This window comes from Magnolia sinica, chromosome 5 (genome assembly GCF_029962835.1).
Source record: "Magnolia sinica isolate HGM2019 chromosome 5, MsV1, whole genome shotgun sequence".
NCBI lineage: Eukaryota > Viridiplantae > Streptophyta > Magnoliopsida > Magnoliales > Magnoliaceae > Magnolia > Magnolia sinica.
This window is the reverse complement of record NC_080577.1, coordinates 92,509,189-92,530,252: the sequence shown is the minus strand read 5'-3', so window position 1 is coordinate 92,530,252 and position 21,064 is coordinate 92,509,189. Positions and strand designations below refer to the sequence as shown.

Sequence of the window (21,064 nt, the reverse complement as noted above, 5' to 3'; positions counted from 1 at the left end):
GGAAAACCACGATTCAACATATCGCTAAGTGGTTGTACCAAGCCGGTGTTGCTTTTAATACTATTAAGTTAAAACGCTTCAAGGTTATGGTGGAAGCAATAGGTTAATTTAGTCCTGGGCTTAAGGCCCATTCATATCACGAAGTGAGGGAAACATGCCTCAAAACAGATGTTGATTTTACTAGAAGCTTCATGGTCGAATGTAAAGAAGCATGGAAAGCATGTGGTTGTACTCTTATGGCCGACACATGGACTGATTATCCGGTTGGACTCTGGTAAACTTTCTAGCGAATTGTCTAAATGGGACAATGTTGTTGAAGTTAGTGTATGCATCGGCCCATTCCCACACGGTTGACCATTTGTTCAAATTATTAGATCATTTAGTTGGGGAAGTTGGAGAGGAATATGTTGTCCCAGTTAGGCCTCATATATGGTTGTCGATCATCTTCTTAGGAAGAAAATGTGCCGTTTATTTTAGATTCTTTATACGATACATTGGATAGATCTTATGTTTAGGTAAGTTGTACATTAAAGTGAGTGCTAGGGTTAGAAGAATTACGGTCTTTATGTACAAACATATCATTCTTCTCCATCAAATGGGAAAATACATTGGGTGTAACTTGCTTCGTCCACCTGCCACCCATTTTGCAACAGCCTTCTTAACACTACAAATGTTGCATTCAAAGAAAGCCAAGATTAGAAGCTTTGTAGTGTCGACTGATTAGAATAATGGGCCTTGGTGAAAGAAGGCTGAAGTGAAGCTAGTCCAACAAACTTTCATTTCACAATATTTTTGGATACAAGCAGTGTTCGAAATATCGGTATTGCGCAATGTATCGCAACCTTGGGATACAGATACATATCAGTTATCGCGCGGGATATATCGTTTGTATCGTGTAATTTATCTCATTTTTTGGGAAACACGGGAAACATTAGGAAAATGGATGAATTTTTCAATGAAACTTCAGGGATTATTAAAAAAGCCCTTAATACGCACTTTCAAATAAAAAAAATCTCAAAAAAGAGGTGCACATAATAGGTTTCATCTGTATAGGGTCCTAAGCTATGGGTTATTTGATTGAACTAACGCAACTATATTCAAATATGATGCATAACATTTATAAATGTGTGTAATATGTATCCATGTCATCCATTTATTTTTCCAAATCATTTTAGGGCATTATCTAAAAAATGAAGCAGATCCAATTATCAGGTGGACCACACCATAAGAAACAGTGGTGATTGATTGTCCTACCATTAAAAACTTCTTCAGGCGCACCTTAATGTTTCCGTAGTGTTTATTTACCATTCAATTTGTTGATTAGGTCACATGAGCCTAGATGAAGGGAAAAAACAAATTTCAGCTTGATCCAAAACTTTTGTACCCCATTATTAATGGTCAATCACCACTAATTTTTATGGTCCACCTAATAATTGAATCTGATTCATTTTTGGAATAATGCCCTAAAATGATATGGAAAAATGGATGGACAACGTGGATACATAATACATACATGAAGGTAGGCCCCACGGTAACTGCACAATAAGGGCCGCATCGCACCGTCTTGGGTGAGGCCGGAGTCTCATAGACATGGATTTCCTCTAAAGGCATTCACATTAAGTTCCTAGGGATGCTAGGAGGGGCCCAACGTTATGTTTGTGAGAAATCCTCTGTCCATCCGTTTTTTCCTGATAATTTTAGGATATGAGGTAAAAAATCCGGTGGATCCAAAACTCAAGGCGGCCATACAAGAGGAAATAGTGGGGATTAGGTGACCACCATTGAAACATTTGTATGGCCACAAAAATTTTGTATCGGGCTAAGCTTTTGTCGTTTTCACTTCATCCCAGTAGGAATGACCTTATAACAGTTTGGATGGCATATAAATATCAAGGTGGAGCCCAGGAAGGTTTCAACGGTAGGCAATTCTTTCCCTAGTTTTCCCTCTCATATAAATATCATGTCTTAAAATGATTTGGAAAAACGGAAGGACGGAGTGGATTTCTCACAAACATCATGGTGGGCCCCACCTAGCATCCCAACGCTTGAACTTCCTGCGAAAGGCTTTGGTAGGAAATACGCATCCAGGTCTCATGCGACGCAGAACTAGCGAAACGGGTGGGACCTGACAGTAGGGCCCACCTTGATGCATGCACGGTATATCCACATCGTCCATCCGTTTTCTACATAATTTTAGGGGTTTGTCCCAAAAATAAGGCAGATGCAAATTTTAAGTGGTTGTGGCCACTCCACATGAAACAATGGTTATTGACCATTAAAAACCTTTTCTGGGTTATAAAAATTTTGGATCAAGTTAATATTGTTTTTCCTTTCATCCATTTCAGGCCTGTATCCTAGTCCGTACCGTTCCTTAGACTCCCGTGATCCTCCCCGTCGAATTCCGGGGACTTGCGACCTGTAGATAGCATTTGTGCGCGACTCTAAGTTGCATCCCGTAGATCTGAGTCGACTTGACTTTAGACTTGTACCCTAGCGACTGCGCCGTCGCTGCGTCTTGCACATCGATGTGATACCCAGGCCATGAGTTGTGGGCCCACGTATATTTCGAGGAAACGCTGCGCGTTGCGAATCCCGAGAGAATCTCTACCCAACCTATCACATCAATCAATCAAGTACACATCCCATCACTAGCCATGCTTTCTTTCTCCTACACCCATCACTCCACCCATCACTCCATCCCATCTCTCTTACAACTACCCTCTCTCTCCTTTTCGCTACCCATCCCAAGCAACCAAGAGAGGTGAGGACGTCCAAGCATTTCAAGAGAGAAAAATAGCCAAGTGTGTGGCCCATTCCCTACCCCCAAATCTCATAATCCAACCCTTCAACCTTAATTATCCTCCATCAAAGAAGAAACTAAGGAGCTAAGCATTCTAGGGACCAAGAAGAAGATCCAACAGTGGGTGAACCTTAGGTTTAGATATGAATTTTGTTCACGGGGCAAGTGGGGCCTACCGGTTAATGGTAGGGACCACATTTTGGGCCCTAGGTGTGGCTAATGGCCTACCATGATGCATATATGAATTCCATGATGGGGCCATTCTCCATGGACCCCATCATGATGTTTATTTTTATTCTAAGAAGGTCATCTAGACCTTGCAATTTGTTGGTGGGAAAGGGACGTCCACCATTGATTTTGATGATTTAAGGGCCCACGTGGTGGGACCCATTTGATGTATGCTTTGTATCACCTATAGGGAGGGCTCATAGTGGCGGAGCCCCTCCCCTCCACACGTCTCCCTCTCTCTCTCTCTCTCTCTCTCTCTCTCCCTTGTATGATGGCCCACCTTGATGATGTACGTAATTCACCCATGCCGTCCATCTAGTGGGACACCTCCGCTGTCCAAGCGGGGCCCACCTTGCTGTCCATTTCGGACCGACCTGGACGAAGGGGAAAACACCAATACCGGCTTGATCGAAGTGGGGTGGTCCACCCTTCCGTGGACCCCACCATCATGTATATGCATCCACGCCGTCCGTCCAGCGATACGGGCCCACCCTGCTGCTGGACTCATTGTCCAGTAGCCTCCTTGTCCGCCCGCTCACGGACAGACCTGCAAGAAGGGAAAATACAAATATTAGCCTGATCGGTGGGCCACCACGTGGACCCACCTGGATGAATGTGTTGTAATCCACACCGTCCCTAGACGTGGGACCCATCCTGCACGTGTGGTGTCCACACCGTCCAGTTGGGACGGTGGGACCCACCGTGATGTGTTTTATCCTCACCGTCCATCTGGACATGGGACTCGCATTGATGTAAGTGTTTTTAATAGTGGGTCCCACCTGTGATGTATGTGTGATATCCACACGTGTGGACCCACCTGATGTGCGTGCACCGTTCAACACGTGTGATGGTGCTGGACTCGCCTTGATGTACGTGTTTAATCCTCATCGTCCAGCATGCTGGAACGGTGGGATCCACCTTGGTGTGTGTATTTTATCTCCACACCGTCCAGTGTGGACGGTGGGACCCACTGATGTATCTGTTTATTCCACACCGTCCAGCTGGAATGGTGGGATCCTCCGTGATGTATGTATTGTATCTACATTGTCCGTTTGGTGAGGCCCACCTGCTACAGGTGCAGGGCCCACTTGCTGATGTGGGGCCCACTCACTGATGTATGGCCCACTTGATGTATATAAGGTCCATTGTGGCCGTATGTGCGGCCCATGTGATGAGGCCCGTTGTGATGTATATGAGGCCCATGTGATGAGGCCCATTGAGATGTATGTGAGGCCCTTGTGTGAGGCCCATTGTGATGGTATAAGGCCCATTATATGTGTGAGGCCCATTGTATATGTGAGGCTCAATTGTGATGTGTAAAGCCCACCATGATGTATGTGTTATATTCACACCATTTATCCATTTCTCTAAGGCCGTGGGCCCCATTGCCTTGAGAGGCCCACCTTGATTTATGGATTATATGCCCACCATGGGGCTGCCTTATGAGGCCCATCATGATGTATGTGTTACATACACGATGTCCATCCATTTCCTTGATTTGTATAAGGGTCGTGGGCCCCATAGAGTTAGATTCAAATCCCAAGTGGACTGCACACTAGGAGACACTAATGGTTAAATGTCCACCGTTGTAATCCTCCCTAGGGCTCGTTGTTTAGCCCATTACCTTGGGAGTAATGATGGTTAAATGTCCACGTTGTAATCTCCCCAAGGCCCATTGTTAGGCACATTCTCATCTCCTCTTATTGGGCTTACCCCAAACCGTTGGGCCCCCATTGATGATTGTATTACCCACCTTCCCTTATTAGGCTATTCCAATCCATTGGGCCCCCATTGACGATACCCATCTCACCCTACCAGGCTAACCCAAACCGTTGGGCCCCATTAATGTTAGTGATACCCATTTTCTCTTGTTGGGTTATCCCAAACCATTGGGCCCCCATTGATGCTAGTGATACCCATCTTTCTCTTATTGGGCTATCTTAAACGTTGGGCCCACATTGACGTAGCGATTTCCAGCTTACCTTGTTGGGCTATCCCAATCCGTTGGGCCCCCATTTGATAATGATGCTTTCCACAATACCCTGTAGGATTACCCAAGCCTTGGAGCCCATCTTGTGTTCGTACCGGGCCTTCCATAGGGAATGTGGCCCACCTAGATGCATGTGTTTTGCCCAAGTTTAGTAAATATATCCAAGGCTCACTGAGATGATGACCGGGCTACCCTATCCGTTTGTAAGGACACAGTCCTAGGTGTATGGACCCCACCAAAGCCCACTTTGTATACGTATTGGGCCCCATTGGGAGCCCAGTTTACTGCATGATAGAGAGGGTGAGAAAGCCCACTTGTTGTACTTAGATGTATCCTCTAAACTCACCTTGTTGTATACCAATTAGATTCACCCATGAGGCCCATTCTTGATGTAAGTATGCCATCTAGGCCACCCATTGTCTATAGGAGAGTAAATCATCATCCGTTACCGTAGATGGAAGAATATGTGGTATCATATTTGGTATATCCATTCTTGAAGTTTATCATTGATTCGGGGGTTAGATCCACCGTCCTTTCAGTGGACCCCGCCTTAGGATGCACGATCCATGGTACCTTGAGTAGGTTAGGATAGTCTAACATGGGCCGTACCATATAGACTGTTTCATGCCTAGTGGAGTGTATCGTTCCACTCCTACTCTTTGTATAAAATATACCGGGTAAGACTGGTTATTGTCTGTTTACATCTGATAATCATGCTAGTATACTTAGCCTAGTAGGACGCATCAAGAACATGCTGAGTATTACATCATGGCATATGCCCATATGCATCATATGTATGCATGTTGTGAGGAATGGTTGATCATAACATATGCCATTGGGTTGAGATGTTTATGGGACTCCCGGTGAGACGGAGTTGCCCCACTTGATTGCGCAGTACGTGTAGGTTTGATGCATGACTGGATGGTATGACTTATGCATCTCGCATTTTGTGTGACATGATCACTTTATGCCCTAGCGACATTAGGGCTGTGGCCTCTACAAGCATGTCGTGGATGCCTAGATGGGACACCGGAAATATTTGTGACTCAGCATATGGGCACGTTCGATGTCCATAGGTGAAAGCCCCCTAAACCCCCGTGGCCAGGGCATGCTCCAATGTCTAGACCGAGTGGATACATGAGCGCCCGAGTGTCGAATACCAGTAGGCCGCGTCTCCCACTGTGTCGTGGTCGGTTGGAAGGGGGTGTGGCCTTATCCGCCCGAGGCGTAGTGGGCAAAGCTAGGCTGAGTTTGACTAGCTCAGAAATGGGCCCGTTACTGACGAGCCGGGTGGATACTGGCTGACTACTGGTTAGGCGGGTAGTGAGGTCTCTTTCACTCACTTGGTCGCACACCTGGGAGAGGGGTAGCCAATGTGGAGTGCACTATACCCCGGTGATATCCTAGAGATGTGTGGTACTGTCATGTGGACTTACTGAGTAGGAGTTGCGTGCTCAACATTTTACTCATTCATTCATTCGTTCACTATCCACTCGGGCTGGTGGTGCGCAACTAAGTCATTATGTGTACCTTCGCAATGGCCACGATTTCGGTTGGGTACGCGACCAACCTGAGATTAGGAGCTTACCACAATGATCTGGCTATCTAAATTTAGGTATGGGACTGGTTTGGATAGAAGTCCCTTGTGATGGATCCCACAACTTGCGACACCACGTACTATCATCCCGACTACACACTCCAGCTTTGTCGTTTCTTATGCATTGCATCTTCAACATATGACATTTGATTTATTATGTTTTTGCATTACGTGGCCTAGATAAGGTTGTTGGTATTCGTGGACTCGTCAGGATTTGCATATTGCATCCTCAGCATATGACATCTGGCTTATTATGTCTTTGCATCGCATAGTTTGAATAAGGCTGACGGTATTTATGGACTTGCCAGTATTTTCGCTTACTCTGATATTGTACGATTTATGGATTGATGGTATTTTCGCTTACTCTGATATGGTATGCTTGGCACATGCATTGTGCACACACGCACCACCCTCTGAGCTTCTTAGTAAGCTTATGCACGATCGTTGTGTGAAGGTGATGTTAGGTCGCAGCAGCATTGAGGCAGGAGCTTGTGGCAGATTACTTTGGAGATTTTGTTATTTATGTATTTCCCTTTTAGTACTGTAATCTAATGTTTATATTAGTGGATGTGGTGATGATGTTGTTCTTGTGACTTGGGTACTCTTGTGGTTATGCTTCTTTACAAAAAAAAAAAAAAAAATCATACTGAAAATCCTCCTTGTAGGATCCCAAGATCGGAATTTGGCATATGGGGACTGGGAGCCAATAATGGGGTACTACAGAGGCTGTCAGCACTGGATTCGGCGATCAAGAATTTTGTGAGCCTGGTTCCCGAGTTTGAGGTGTGACAATCTAAGTCCGTGCGAACTTATCAACATGTTGGATGGTCAATAATCGTTACGGTGGACCCTAGGAAGTTTTTAATGGTGGGAGATCAATGACCACTGTTTCTTGTAGTGTGGTCCACTTGAAACTTGTATATGCTTCATTTTTTTGGACCAAGCTATAAAATAAGCAATCCAAATAGATAGACGACGTGGATGTATAGTACATATATTGAGGTGGGCTTACGTATGCAATCCGCATCCCTAAACCCACATTGTTGGGCCAACCAGTTTATTGTGGGTGGGACCTTGATCGTGAGGGCACCTCGTTGTGATACGGTGTATCCACACCGTCAACTCGTTTTGACAGATCATTTTAGGGAATGGGTTGAAAAATGAGGCAAATCCAAATATGAGGTGGACCACACCACATGAAACAGTGGTCATTGAATGGCCACCATTAAAAAAATTGGGGACCACAAAAATTTTGGATCAAGCTAATATTTATGTTTTCCCTTCATCCAGGTCTGTTAGACCTTGTAAACAGATTGGATGGCAAATCCACATCACAGTGGGCCCTAGGAAAGCGTCAATGGTGGACATCATTGCCACCACGGCTTCCTGTGGTGTGGTTTATATCTCCCTACTTTTTGGGATCATGCCCTAAAATGACCTATCAAAATGGATGGATGGTGTAGATAAAACACATAAATCATGGTGGACCCTACAGAGCACTTGATATGATGGTTCGTCTCGAGCTAATTTGATCCATGCCCGTAAAAAGGGCTCAAAAGCTTATTTCGAAAGCCAGAGAGGGTTCCAGAAGGCCGGAACCCTAAAACCCCAAAATCCCTCCTAAACCTCGGGATTTTTTCGGATTTCTTTGGATTTTTTCCGAGTGCAATACCGAAATCACTTGCGTTTCGATTGGGTTAGCTCGAGACAGACTCGGAGATTCTGTTTGCACTCACCTACGAACGGCGCAACACTTCGATTCGAATGGCCCACCAAATGAAGCTTGCAATGTCTTCTACAGGTGTCAAATTCACCCTGTTGAAAGTTTGTCTCTCTGATATATATATATATTTTTTTCTTTCGAAATTTTTTGGTTATTTACGCTATCCCGAGTCTCCCGACATCCTAGCCGTGACCAGGTAGGTGTTATATAGCGAAATATCATGAAAAAATCCCGATAAAAGTGATAATTTCATCGATATCGCATGATATTTAGCGATATCGAACAATATTTAGTGATATTGTGCGATATATTGATCGATACCAAGTATTCCATGATTTATTTATTTATTTCTTAGTATCTTCTGAAGAGTTTCGTATCGCTGGAGCGTGATACTGATAATATCGGCCGATAATATCAATATCGGGAACACTGGATACAAGTGCTAAAGGTGCTAAAATCATTGGAACCCTTAGTGACTATGTTGTGATTGGTGAACGAATATGAGAAGCCACCAATGGGTTACATCCATTATGCGATGGAGAGGGCCAGAAGCAAAGTCATGGATTACTTCAACTCAATGTTGTGAAATCGCATATGTGATCCTGAGCATTGGCTATGTGTAATCGCTTAATCGCATAAGCGAATGTGCACGCTTTTTTTTTGAAAATTTGAAAAATAAAAAGGGAAAATTGGGAAAAAATAAGAAAAAATTGGAAAAAATCTACGAAATTGAGATAAACTTTATTTAATTACTAGAAGTAATCCAATTTGTTTGTTTGTTTTTAATTTTTTTTTTTTTTTTTATATTTAATAAATCTATTTCATTGTTTGTGTAATTAGTAGTTAGTACCTAAAGCTATAATACTCAACAAGTAACAAATAACAAGTCAACAACTTATTCAGAATTATTATTATTATTATTATTTTAAATTGAGAAATGAAATCTTGAAGTTTGATGAGTTATAATACAACTTACAATTACAAGTTACAATTTACAAAATACAAACTATAAGCTACAAAATACAAACTTGCAAATTACAATTTACATACTTAACAACTTATACTACCATATACATTGATTCCTCTCTCATTGTGGCACATCACTAGCATCATCACCGCCATCATCCTCGTCGGAGTCATCTCATTCTTCAATGTATACTTCATCTTCTTCTGTTTCTTCATTATTGGTTAGCACAAGTTGCTCATCCACATCCAATGGTCGATCATCTTCTTCTTGTAGATATTAAATCTCATTCTCATATTTTTAGCCTTGAATGTTACTAGGCCTCATGTTATTGCTTATTCCTCATCTCTACCTTTGAGATGAAAAACCTTTGCTAGGTGCCAATCCGAAAGCGGCGTTTTCGACTTGGGCCCATGTTAGGTCTTCACTTGTAAAGGCTGAATCCTCTATCTCCACAAGCCACTCACTATTTGCCTTTAAATCATTTAGGCAAATAGGATCATAGAAACCGAGCTTTTTTTGCCTAGCATGGAATTGTTCCCGCATTTTTAGTTGTACTAGATGAAGACCAAGTCATTGAGCTTCTTTTGTTAAAGACGATACCTTTTTTTTTTTCCTTCACGCGGATCTGTATAACATTCGGAATTTTCAATTGAAAGTGAATTAGCATTGAGCTAATGATGTCGTTTACTATGTCTAGTGAACTGAAAGTGAATTGTAGAACTTACTGACTCGAATGTACTCCAGTTGTGCTCGCAACCACTAATAGAACACGTAAGGCCAAGAAATCTCATGGCCACAATGGCAATTGGATCAATGCATATAGTGTTAATGTTTCTCTCTCTTAAAGTAGCTTGTTGATTATTTTGTTAAAATTTACATAAATATAATATAAGCAATTAAATATATAACTTAAATGAAACACTTGAACTACAATGAAATAAGTATAAGTTATCTAATCACTTAGGCAAGTAGGCAAGTTTTCCCTAATTTTTTAGATTTTTTTTTTTCATTTTTTTTCTTTTGTTAATTTTTTGAAAAAAAAGTGATCGCATATGGAATTATGTGATCACATATGCGAATAACATATGCTGATTGCATGCGGTTGGATGTGTGATTTGACAACATTGCGCACTAGGCTCCATGTTCTGCTAACTATACCTGAAATTATGTGACCCTAGCTTGACCAGGTCCCACCCCTTGCGAATTGGGTTGTGCTTCCCTTGATCAGCCTCACACTTCCCGCCCTGCATGCTGCTCAACACAGACTTTCCATCATATTTGGCATATGAGACCCATGGTAATGCTGCAACCCTAAGTCCCAACCATGACAACGTTGTATGGAATTGTTCGATCGAGTAGTGCACACTACAAGGCTACATGGCTAGAAGCCTATGCCTCTCATGATGCAAGATACACAACCTACACCAGTATCCCAGCGCACGGATGGCTATATGAGATGCTTGAATGCTTGAGGCTATCACACTCAGGAAGCGCCAAGATGCTTCACCTTGATTGATGATCTAGATACTTTGAAGACGAAGGACATAGATTACGATTTTTTGCATCATGTGCATATGCTATTTCGTATCATATAACAATCTTGTTTCCTTGATTTTTACCAGTGTTCGAAATATCGATACTATCGGCCGATATATTGGCCGATATTATCGGTATCGGGCCCTAGCGAGACGAAACTCCTCCGATAACCCCCGGAAGATACCGAAAATCCAAAACTTCAGATATTGGCCGATATTATCGTCGATATCGCACTTGGGAAAGCATCATTATCCGAAAAAAATGAAAAAAAAAAAAGAAAAGAAAAAAGAAAAACTTTCAACGGTAGATTTCGGTACCTGTAAAGAAGATCGCCTGATCGAAAGCTGTGTCTAATGGGCCATTTGAATCGAAGCCTCTGATTTGGAGAGATTTGGCCGCGAAATCCGCTGAAATCGTTGAAATAATCGGCATTTGGGAGAGATTTTAGGGTTCCGGACGCCGGAACCCTCTCTGCTTCGAAAAAAAAGGGCCCCAAGCCCTTATGCAGAAGAAGCGGACGGGCTGGTGCATCGCACGTCATCGACGTGTTGACGTCACCAAGTTATGTGGGTCCCATCATGAGGTATATATTATATCCAAACCGTTCGTCCATTTGGCGAGCTCCTCGTAAGGCTTTATCCGAAAAATAAGACAGATCCAAAGATCAAGTGGACCACACTGGAAAAAAGCAGCGGGATATTGAACGTCCACCATTGAAACCCTTTTGGGGTTGCAAAAGTTTTGGATCGTATGATATTTGTTTTTCCTATTCATCAAGGTCTTTGTGACCTCATGAACAGATTGGATGGAAAACAAACGTTATGGTGGACCCTACGAATGTTATAATGGTGAGAATCATTGTCCTCACTGCTATTTGTGGTGTGGTCCAATTGAGGTTTGGATGTCACTCATTTTTGGGTTCGTGATCTAAAATGATCTCTCCAAATGGATGAACGGTGTGGATATAATAAATACATTATTGGTGGGGCCATGTAACTCTGATCTCCTTTGAACTGTTTGTACAACGTGTACTACGGAAGCGGATTGCGTACTGAGTAACTCAGTACCCCTAGCGTACTGAGTAAACTGTGTGGGGTCCACTGTTATTTTTTTATTTTATCCACTCCGCTAATCCATGTTAAAAGATAATTTTATGGCTTGATCTCAAAAATGAAGCAAATTAAAGTCTCAACTGGACCACACCACAGGAAACATTTTGATTGAACCTCTACCATTGAAAATTTTTTGGAGGCCAAAGAAGTTTTGGATCAAGCTGATGTTTGTGGTTTCTCTTCATCCATGTCTTTATCATCTTATGAACAGGTTGGATGACAAATAAAAATTACTTTGGACCCTAGGAAGGTTTCAACGGTGGAAATCATTATTCCACACTATTTCCTGTGTAATGGTCCACTTGAGCTTTGGATTTACTTCAAGTTTGGTATAAACCCCTAAAATTAGCAGTAAAAGTGGATGGACGGTGTAGATAAACCACATACATTCACAGTGGGTCCAACTGAGTTTACTCAGTACGATAAAAGCGCAGAGTGACTTAGTACGCAATCTGATTTCGTGGACGTCTGGGCTTTGCATGAAGTTCATGCGCTGAAAACTTAGGTAGGGTCCACCGTGATGTTTGTGAGAAATCCACTTCGTCCATCCGTTTTTTGAACACATTTTAAGACATAGTGCCAAAAATGAGCCGGATCCAAGACTCAAGTAGGCCGAAAACATGAGGATTGATGGTCCACAGTTGAAATATTCGTGGGGCCACAGGTTTTGAATCAATCTAATATTTGAGTATTCAATTCATCCCTGTAGTGATGACGTTATGAACGGTATGGATGGAATGTAAACATCACTCTCGACCCAGGAAGGTTTCAACGGTAGGAATTTTCCTACCCACCTTTTTCTTTAGTGCGGCCCACTTGAGTCTTGGATCCTGCTCAATTTTTGCCTCAAGTCTTAAAATAATCTCACAAAATTGATGGATGGAGTTGATTTCTCACAAACATCGCGGTGTGCCCCACTCCTACGAAAGGATTTAGTAGGAAATCCGCGTCCCATCTTGGCACGACACATGCCCATACCTCGTATGGTACACCAGCCAATCCACACCCTCCATCCATTTTCATAAGTAATTTTAAGGCATGAGCCCAAAAAGGAGACGGATGAAAGATCAAGTGTACCATACTACAAGAAAATGTGGTGGCAATGATGTCCACCATTGAAACTTTTTAAGGGTCCACCGTAATGTTTATTTGCCATCCAATCTATCCATGAGGTTTGACAAACCTGGATGGGAAAACATAAATATTAGCTTTATCCAAAAAAAATTATAGGCCCAAAATAGTTCAATGGTAATCATTCAATGAACACTATTTTTTGTGTTGTGGTCCACCTCAGATTTAGATCTGCCTTATTTTTCAGCCCATGCCCTAAAATGACATGTTAAAATGAATTCCAATTGATGTTTGGATGTGACTCATTTTCATACATATCTTTATACATTTATAAATGGTATGCATCATATTTAAATATATTTTCCTTAGTTTAATTAGATAACGCATAACTTAGTACCTTATACAAAGGAAATTTATTATGTGCACTTCTTTTTTGATATTTCATGATTTAAAAGTGTGTATTGAGGTCTTTTTAAATAATCCCCAAAGTTTCATAAAAAATTCAACCATTTTGCTAATGTTTCCCCATGTTTCCCAAAAAGTGCGATAAACTATGCGATACAAACGATATATCCCGTGCGATAACCGATACATATCTGTATCCCAAGGGTGCGATACAATGTGCAATACCGATATTTCGAACACTGATTTTTACCTTTTAATGAAGGGTTTTCTTCTCCTATGAAAAGTAATTAAGGGCTTGTGCCAGCTCATGGCCTGCAATGTATGTTTGTTTTCAGATTAATAAAAACTTTTCAGAAGGAATTTTTGGGTGCAAATATTGTCTTGTTGATATGATAATCTAAACGAGTCGAAATTGCAACAAAAGAGATTTTTTTAAACACTTTGATATGAAAATTTCTGTTGTTTGGATAGCAAAGAAAGAGATAGGTTCCACAAAACAATTGTTATATATCTCCATAATTTGCATTCTTGGCACAATAAACTAGGTGACTGTTGTGAGAGGAATCTGATTTTTTCACTTGCTATCCAAACAAGAACTCTAAAATTGGAATATATGTTTCAGTAGTGACCATGGAAATCATCATTAGTTATTATATTTTCCTTTCTTTTCCTTGGATTCCAAGTATCCAAACACACCCTTAACGTCGACTACATAATAGAACTACAGTTAAGATGGATGAGCTCTCTGCTGGGCACATTAAATTGACTAAATTTCATGTCTATCTACTATGCTGGGCACATTTTAGTACAACTGCATCTTTGCTGTGATTTGAACATGAAACTAATTAGATAATTTCTGTTATATGTGGAGCTGTGGTGTGTTGGTGAAGTGAGTTTGATTATTAGTCTTACTGTTAATCTATTATACTTCTCTTCCTTCTGATCTGCTTGCAGTTCCAAGTTTTATGGGGTGGTGCATTCACCCAGTCCTAGAACACTTCTGTTGGTTTTCCTTTTTAGAGTTCAACTACTTTTAGTGCATCTTTCATTTTTTTTTTTTGTTGTTTCCTGGGCATGAATTCTGGCAAAGAACATCTGACTTCTTCATTTTTGGGATAGGTGCTAATCTTCTAGATGCTTCTCTCTCTCTCTTTCTACACTTGTATTGTTTCTTTCTATATTTGTTCAGTATTTTAACAGTCCATGCCGCTAACATATCAAGTAAACTGATTTCTAACGTTTTCCGTTGGCAGTGACATATTGTTGGGGCTGATGAAACGCTTGGTTAGGATGGATTCCTCAAGTTTAAAGGTTCTGATCACTTCTGCAACTTTGGATGGTGGCAAGGTATCAAGATTTTTCTCCAATTGTCCTGTACTGACCGTCCCTGGGAAGTTATTCCCTGTGGAAGTATTGTACAGCAGAGAGCGCCCTAAAAGCTATATTGAATCTTCTTTGAAAACAGCTCTTGGTATGGCCACAACTTTGATTCCCAAATTGATGATATATGAACCTTTTGACGTGGTGCTTCTTTGCTTGTTGCTGAATTCAGTGTCATTCTTGATTCTGCATTGCTTTCTCATAGGAAAAAGGATAATGACCTATATATTTCTATTGTTTTACTGCCATCTTACTGTCTTTTAAGATGCATCAAAATTATTTAACATGGATATTTTGCGAGAGTATGCAAGTGAGTTAGTCTTGTCAAGCACCATGTTGTTCTTGGCTGTTTATTATGTACCGAATCATGGTAGAAGGAACTTTTAATGGATGTAGTCAAATATATGGCTTGCCATGCATTACATGGATTGTATCTCTTAAAATGGGAGGAGGTGGATGGGGGAAGGGGATTGTGTATTGTCACCACCTGCCTGTGGATGAGGGGAGAACCACCTCGAGTCACCTTTTTGTAATTTTGGGTATTTGCAAAGGCACATATGATGTCCATTTAGGGAATGCAGTGATTAACTTTGTGATTGAAAATGATGAAATTCCCTAGTGCCTCTCTCTCTCTCTCTCTCTCTCTCTCCCCCATAAGAGATTCTACGTTCGACTTAAGGCTTGCCATCTAACAAGCGCTATTATGGGTGGACTGTGTTTCAAATCACATCTATTAGAAACTTTATGCTATAATCTTTCTCCATTTTCCTGCACTCAATGTTCACCATTAATGATTTAGTTTTCTACTCTTTTTAAAGACCATTGATCAATGGCTAGGACATCCGATCTTTGTATATCTTGAAGCACTTTCACCCACAATCGGTACCGCTAGCTAAACCACCCCCATCGATGTGTCACTCTACTGTGCATATTGTGGAGGCATGGCACTACATTCTGTCTCTAATAATTCTATCCTACAATATCCCTTTTAATAAAGAGGAATTGTACAATGGTTAGGAAAAGGGTTTCTACAATGCACTTGGTTTTAGTTTCTACAAGTGTGGATCTGATGAGGACGTAAACTACCTAATGTTGATGGATTGGGCTGATGTACTTGTCGGGGAGTTTTGGGATGGATTAGAGAGATTAATCTTAAGAGTTAAGACGAGATAGGCAAGCATGGAACAATTTTTCGAAGATTTTTGACAACCTCCTCAACATCATGAAAGAGGTGCGTGTCGTTCGTGAATTGAATGTGGGAAACTGATGTGCTCGAATCTATCTCGGACCCACTAAAGTGATTAGCCGACTTGCCTTTCCCCAACATCCTGCTTAGGCCTTCAGCAACAATGGCAAAGAGAAAAGAGGAAAGCTGCTCACCCTGCCTCACGCCTTCAAAAGAATTAAAAAAATCTTTTGGGGAACCATTAACCAGGGTAGAATTTAGTTGACGAGATGCAGACCCTGATCCAACTGCACCATCTAGACCCAAAGCCAAGTTGGCCTCGCATATAGTGTAGATAATCCCAATCGAGAGTACTTCCCATACCACGTGCCGCCAGAGGAGGGAGGGGCCTGATCTTGTTAGAATTTGGATGGTCGATGATCGCGCCACGTGTATAGATCACTTGAGTAGGAGATCTGCCATCTACTTTCGTTCATTGCGTTATCTGCGCGACCAAAGGAGAGGCCAGGTGGGTGGATGGCAACAACGAAGATCGAAGTATGATCAATTGAGCAAGGGCCATGTGGCCCCCACCAACCTCATGTGGAAAGAACGATACTCTGTGGGAGCATCAATGCGATGATGGTCCATCGTCTCCCATGATCACCAAACCACCGAAACCAGACAAGCTGGTGCCTCTCCAATTACCGATGAAGGATTGACCATAGAATCTTCCTCTCCTGGAACCTTTGACCACACTTTAATCTTTAGATGGTACTCCTCCACCGAGTTGGGGATCTTGGATGAAGCGAAAAGAGCCTCTTCTTTCTAATGAGGAGGTGAGCTGTGTAGAGGTCCCACCCATTCTCCATTGCAGGATCAAATGATAGAACTTCGCCAATACAGGATCCAATGGCTAGCAGAAACTCCTGGCTCCACAACTCTAAAGGAATGCCACCAAGGGGAAACTAGGCATCAACTAAACCGAAAATGGAGTTGTTTGCCTGTCTATAGAGGGAGGTCACTGGGCCATTGTTGAATAGGGCTCCTGCCAGGATGATGTGGTCGATATTCTCGTATGGCTTGAGGTTGAGGAGTAGCTCGTCCTCTCCTAGCGGCTTGAGACCGAAAGCTTCCAGCCAAACCTTGATGTTGGCCATTAAGGCACCTTTCCAACATTTGACTGCCAAACTCCATTGAAACGCCGCCGCTGCTTCTGTGGAAATATATGTGTGTGTATATATACACACACACACACACACACACACACACACACACACACACACTTCCACACTCCCCCTCAAGTTGAAGCATGTATATTGATTGTGCTCGGCTTGGAATACATACAAAGTATATGGTAATAATGAGTATGGAACATTGCTCCCCCCAAATACATCATGGCAAGATATAGACTTAAGCTTGCACTTCCTTCATCCGTAAAATTTTCTCTTCAAGTACATGGCCATAAGAAAACTCGACAACAATCGAGCCAATAACATTCTCTCACAAATATGAGTGTGCATCACATGCAACATTCGAGAGAACAAATACAAGGTGAGAGTGCATCACGTGCAACTATACTCACAACAAACAACAAGGTAGAGGGACACTCACACCATAAACATGCCTAAGAAAGGAAGCGAAGATGAACTGTGAAGGTAAGAGCCACCATTTGTAAACAATCCCCATGCAAAGTTGGGTGAAGCATTTCATCAAACACCTTGTGTGTGCTGAATCTTCTAAGCATCGTGACGAAAATATCAACATTGCAATCACTACCCACATGATTTTACAAGTCATGGTGGAGGGACACACCATAAACATGCCTAAGAAAGGAAGAGAAGATGAACTGTGAAGGTAAGAGCCACCATTTGTAAACAACCCCCATGCAAAGTTGGGTAAAGCATTTCATCAAACACCTTGTGTGCGCTGAATCTTCTAAGCACCGTGATGAAAAGATCAACATTGCAATCACCACCCACATGATTTTACAAGTCATTTGCAACCCCACAACATCAGATCACGAAGAAGAAAGAAGAATCTAGCAACAAAACCCACAAAATAAGAGATTACGGCACCTATCTCTCACAAAGGGTGTCATAGTACTCCCAAACCTTGACGAAACTTTATGAATATTTTTTCTGGTGATTGCTCTTGATCAATCGAACCTATCCCTTGGAGAAAAACTGCTAAAAAACCCTTTAGAAAAACACTACAACAGAAGAAAAGAAATATAAACTTTTCCCTCTTCATTTCTTGCAGAAACACCACAAAAATCACCCCAAGCTATGCAAAAAACTCTTCATCATTCCTCTAAAATCCAAATCTAACAAATCCCAAACTTCTGCTTCAAAAAGACTTCATGGCTGTACACTGTTGACATCATCTGTGCGTACACACAACGTCAGCAATGGGCCCCACTACCGCAAGTTGCGGTCAGGTCCCAGATCGGACGCTTTGATACTAAGTAGAAATATAAAATAAAGAAATCTGAATGAGGGAGAGAAGGAGAAAAGGGGAGAAGAGGAGAGACGACTGCTAGGGCAACTGGCTGTGTTATGGTTGGTCTTAAGACCAACACAAACACCTATATATATATATATATATATTACTTGAAGGGAAAAATTATAGTAATCTGCTGGGTATATAATAAACACACACAGACACATACTTCCACAGCTTCATTTATGGTTGAGCAATCAACAATGACACTAGAGTCCGAGCTAGTAATGACTTTACAAAAACCATTCAGGCCCTTAGTCTCACTGGTTGGATCAGTAGTCGTGGCGGAATGGGTACCCGAAGGAGCCCTTGCAACTGTATCATTGAACGAACAGCCATAAATTGTTAGAACCCAACCACCCCCCCTCCCTAGCCCCAATGTTTGAGCTTCCCTTAACATGATAGTCAAATGAAACAAGTAAACCTTATAGCATTGAAAGATTGGGAAGTCTTTTAATGCTGTTGATTGCCCTTGGCTTGCCTCAATACTTATCTTTAGCTTTCTATGTGCTTTTGACCTGTTTAGGTGTAGTGGGAAAACAATACCATTCTTTTGACCTGTTTGGGTGTAGCAGGAAAACAATACCATGCTTTTGACCTGTTTGGGTGTAGCAGGAAAACAATACCATGACAAGAGATGTATGCTGACTTGATGGAATCATTACAATAATGTTGGATGTCTCTTCGGCATTTAGCATTGAAACATTGACTTCCTGAACAAAAGAAAATCTTTTCGTTGAATACTCTAATGGTTTTATAGGTAGAGGACAAAGGGAAGGCTGATTTGGCTAAGTATGACATGGCAGCATGTCTATATCGGGGCATTATTTTCCTGCCACCGCTAAATGGCCCTGTGAGTCGATCTTTTGTATGCTTAATGATACTTGTTTACAATCTGTACTCCCATATGCTGTGTCAACGTAAGATGGCTCCAATGTGACCATAGAATAAACAAATCACCTTTAATTTTTTGTACTTTGGACCTCAAACTGTTTCCAATTTGAAATTCAGAAATTCTCTTCCATAGTTATGTTCATGAGGTCCTCTTTGAGTTTTGGAATTCATATGTTTATAGGTTGTGTTTACTAATGCAATTTCTCTTAATAGATATACACATCAGGGAACCACGAGGAGATGTCCTGATATTTATGACAGGACAGGTGGGTGATTTGCTCATGAGTTGCAACTTTTAGGAATTCCACATTTTGTTATTGATCTTTTTCATTGAAAATTGACAGTCTAGTTTTTATTTTTGCTTACGAAATTCATGGGCATGATATATTTTAGGATGATATAGAAAAAATGGTGTCAAAGTTGGAGGAGAAAGTTCAAAGCCTAGAGGAAGGATCTTGTATGGATGCCTTAATCCTTCCGCTTCATGGTTCTTTACCTCCTGAAATGCAGGCAAGATTTGCTCACTTTTGTTTCTGGCCTTTTGAGTGCTGGATGAAACTGTTCTTAGGATTGTGTATTCTACTTTTCATAATTAAAGCTTCATGCACTGTGGGCCCCACATGGTTCTTCCACCATGTAAAATTAGAGTTTTTAGGTTTGATTTCACATTGTTCCCTATGGTTTGGTGGTGGCTCACCAAAGTTTTGGATGATGCTGTTTTTTGGGATCTACAGGAAAAATGAGGTACACTTGATGCACAGTTTTGATTCCACATGCACTTCATGGTGGGCCCCATAGAACCTCGGCTATGTGGCAACTTCCCATAGAACATGTGTATGAAATCTTCTTGGTAATAGTTACCATGGTGGTGATCCATGTGGGGCCCACTGTGATTTGTGTATGACATTTACATCGATCATTAGGTTTGCTTCCTTGTTTGGCCTTGAGTCCAAAAACTAATCCGATTCAAAAATCAGTTGGGCCACACTACAATAACAATTGGGAGGGGGATGCCCACAATAAAACCTTCTGTTTTTCTCATGGGGCCCATTATTGTGTGTATACCATTGAATCCATTCGTCAAGTGTGCCCCACCAAGATGAAGGGGCACCCACAAAGTTAGGCCGATCCAAAACATAGGTGGGACCAGTCCACATTTATTTGGAGGTTTTACGTGTGATTTTATATTGTTTACTTCGGTGTGGCCCTCCAAAGTTTCAGATTGGCTTGGTTTTTGTTCTCCATGATGAAGATGAGGGGGCACATTTGATGGGAAGAGTGGATGCCATGCACAATATGGTGGCCCCACACGGTTCGGGTCCATGGTAACTCACACTGTAGCTGATTCCATATGATAACTGCCCACATGCACAGACACACACACACACACACAAGGGTGCTGGGTGCAGTCACATGGTACTACCACCATCACTAGGGCCCATCTGGCATGCATCATTCCATTGTTTGCACAAACTTGTTGTGCTAACAAGCTATGTTCATAGCAGATGAAAATAGTACTATAATGCTATTACATATTATCCAAATATCTGGATTCCAAGAAAAAGGTGAAATTCAGCTATTTTGATAACTGTGCTAGTGTGACCCATTTAGCCATGTAGGGGGAAGGGACCTGCATGAAATCCATATTGTTCATTAGGTTCACTGCTTATATTCACTCTGGAGCCCAAAAATTA

At 41.7% G+C, this 21,064-nt stretch overlaps 1 protein-coding gene across 2 annotated transcripts in view; it reads left to right on the top strand.

The window, feature by feature from the left end:
• LOC131246305 (probable pre-mRNA-splicing factor ATP-dependent RNA helicase DEAH4) overlaps window positions 1-21,064 on the top strand; it is a 120,544-nt gene that overhangs the window by 21,197 nt on the left and 78,283 nt on the right. For both annotated transcript variants that reach the window (XM_058246276.1, XM_058246277.1), the window contains exons 4-6: window positions 14,683-14,900; window positions 19,584-19,636; window positions 19,764-19,880. In XM_058246276.1, the coding sequence (XP_058102259.1) occupies window positions 14,683-14,900; window positions 19,584-19,636; window positions 19,764-19,880 (388 nt within the window). The remainder of the gene's footprint in view (window positions 1-14,682; window positions 14,901-19,583; window positions 19,637-19,763; window positions 19,881-21,064) is intronic.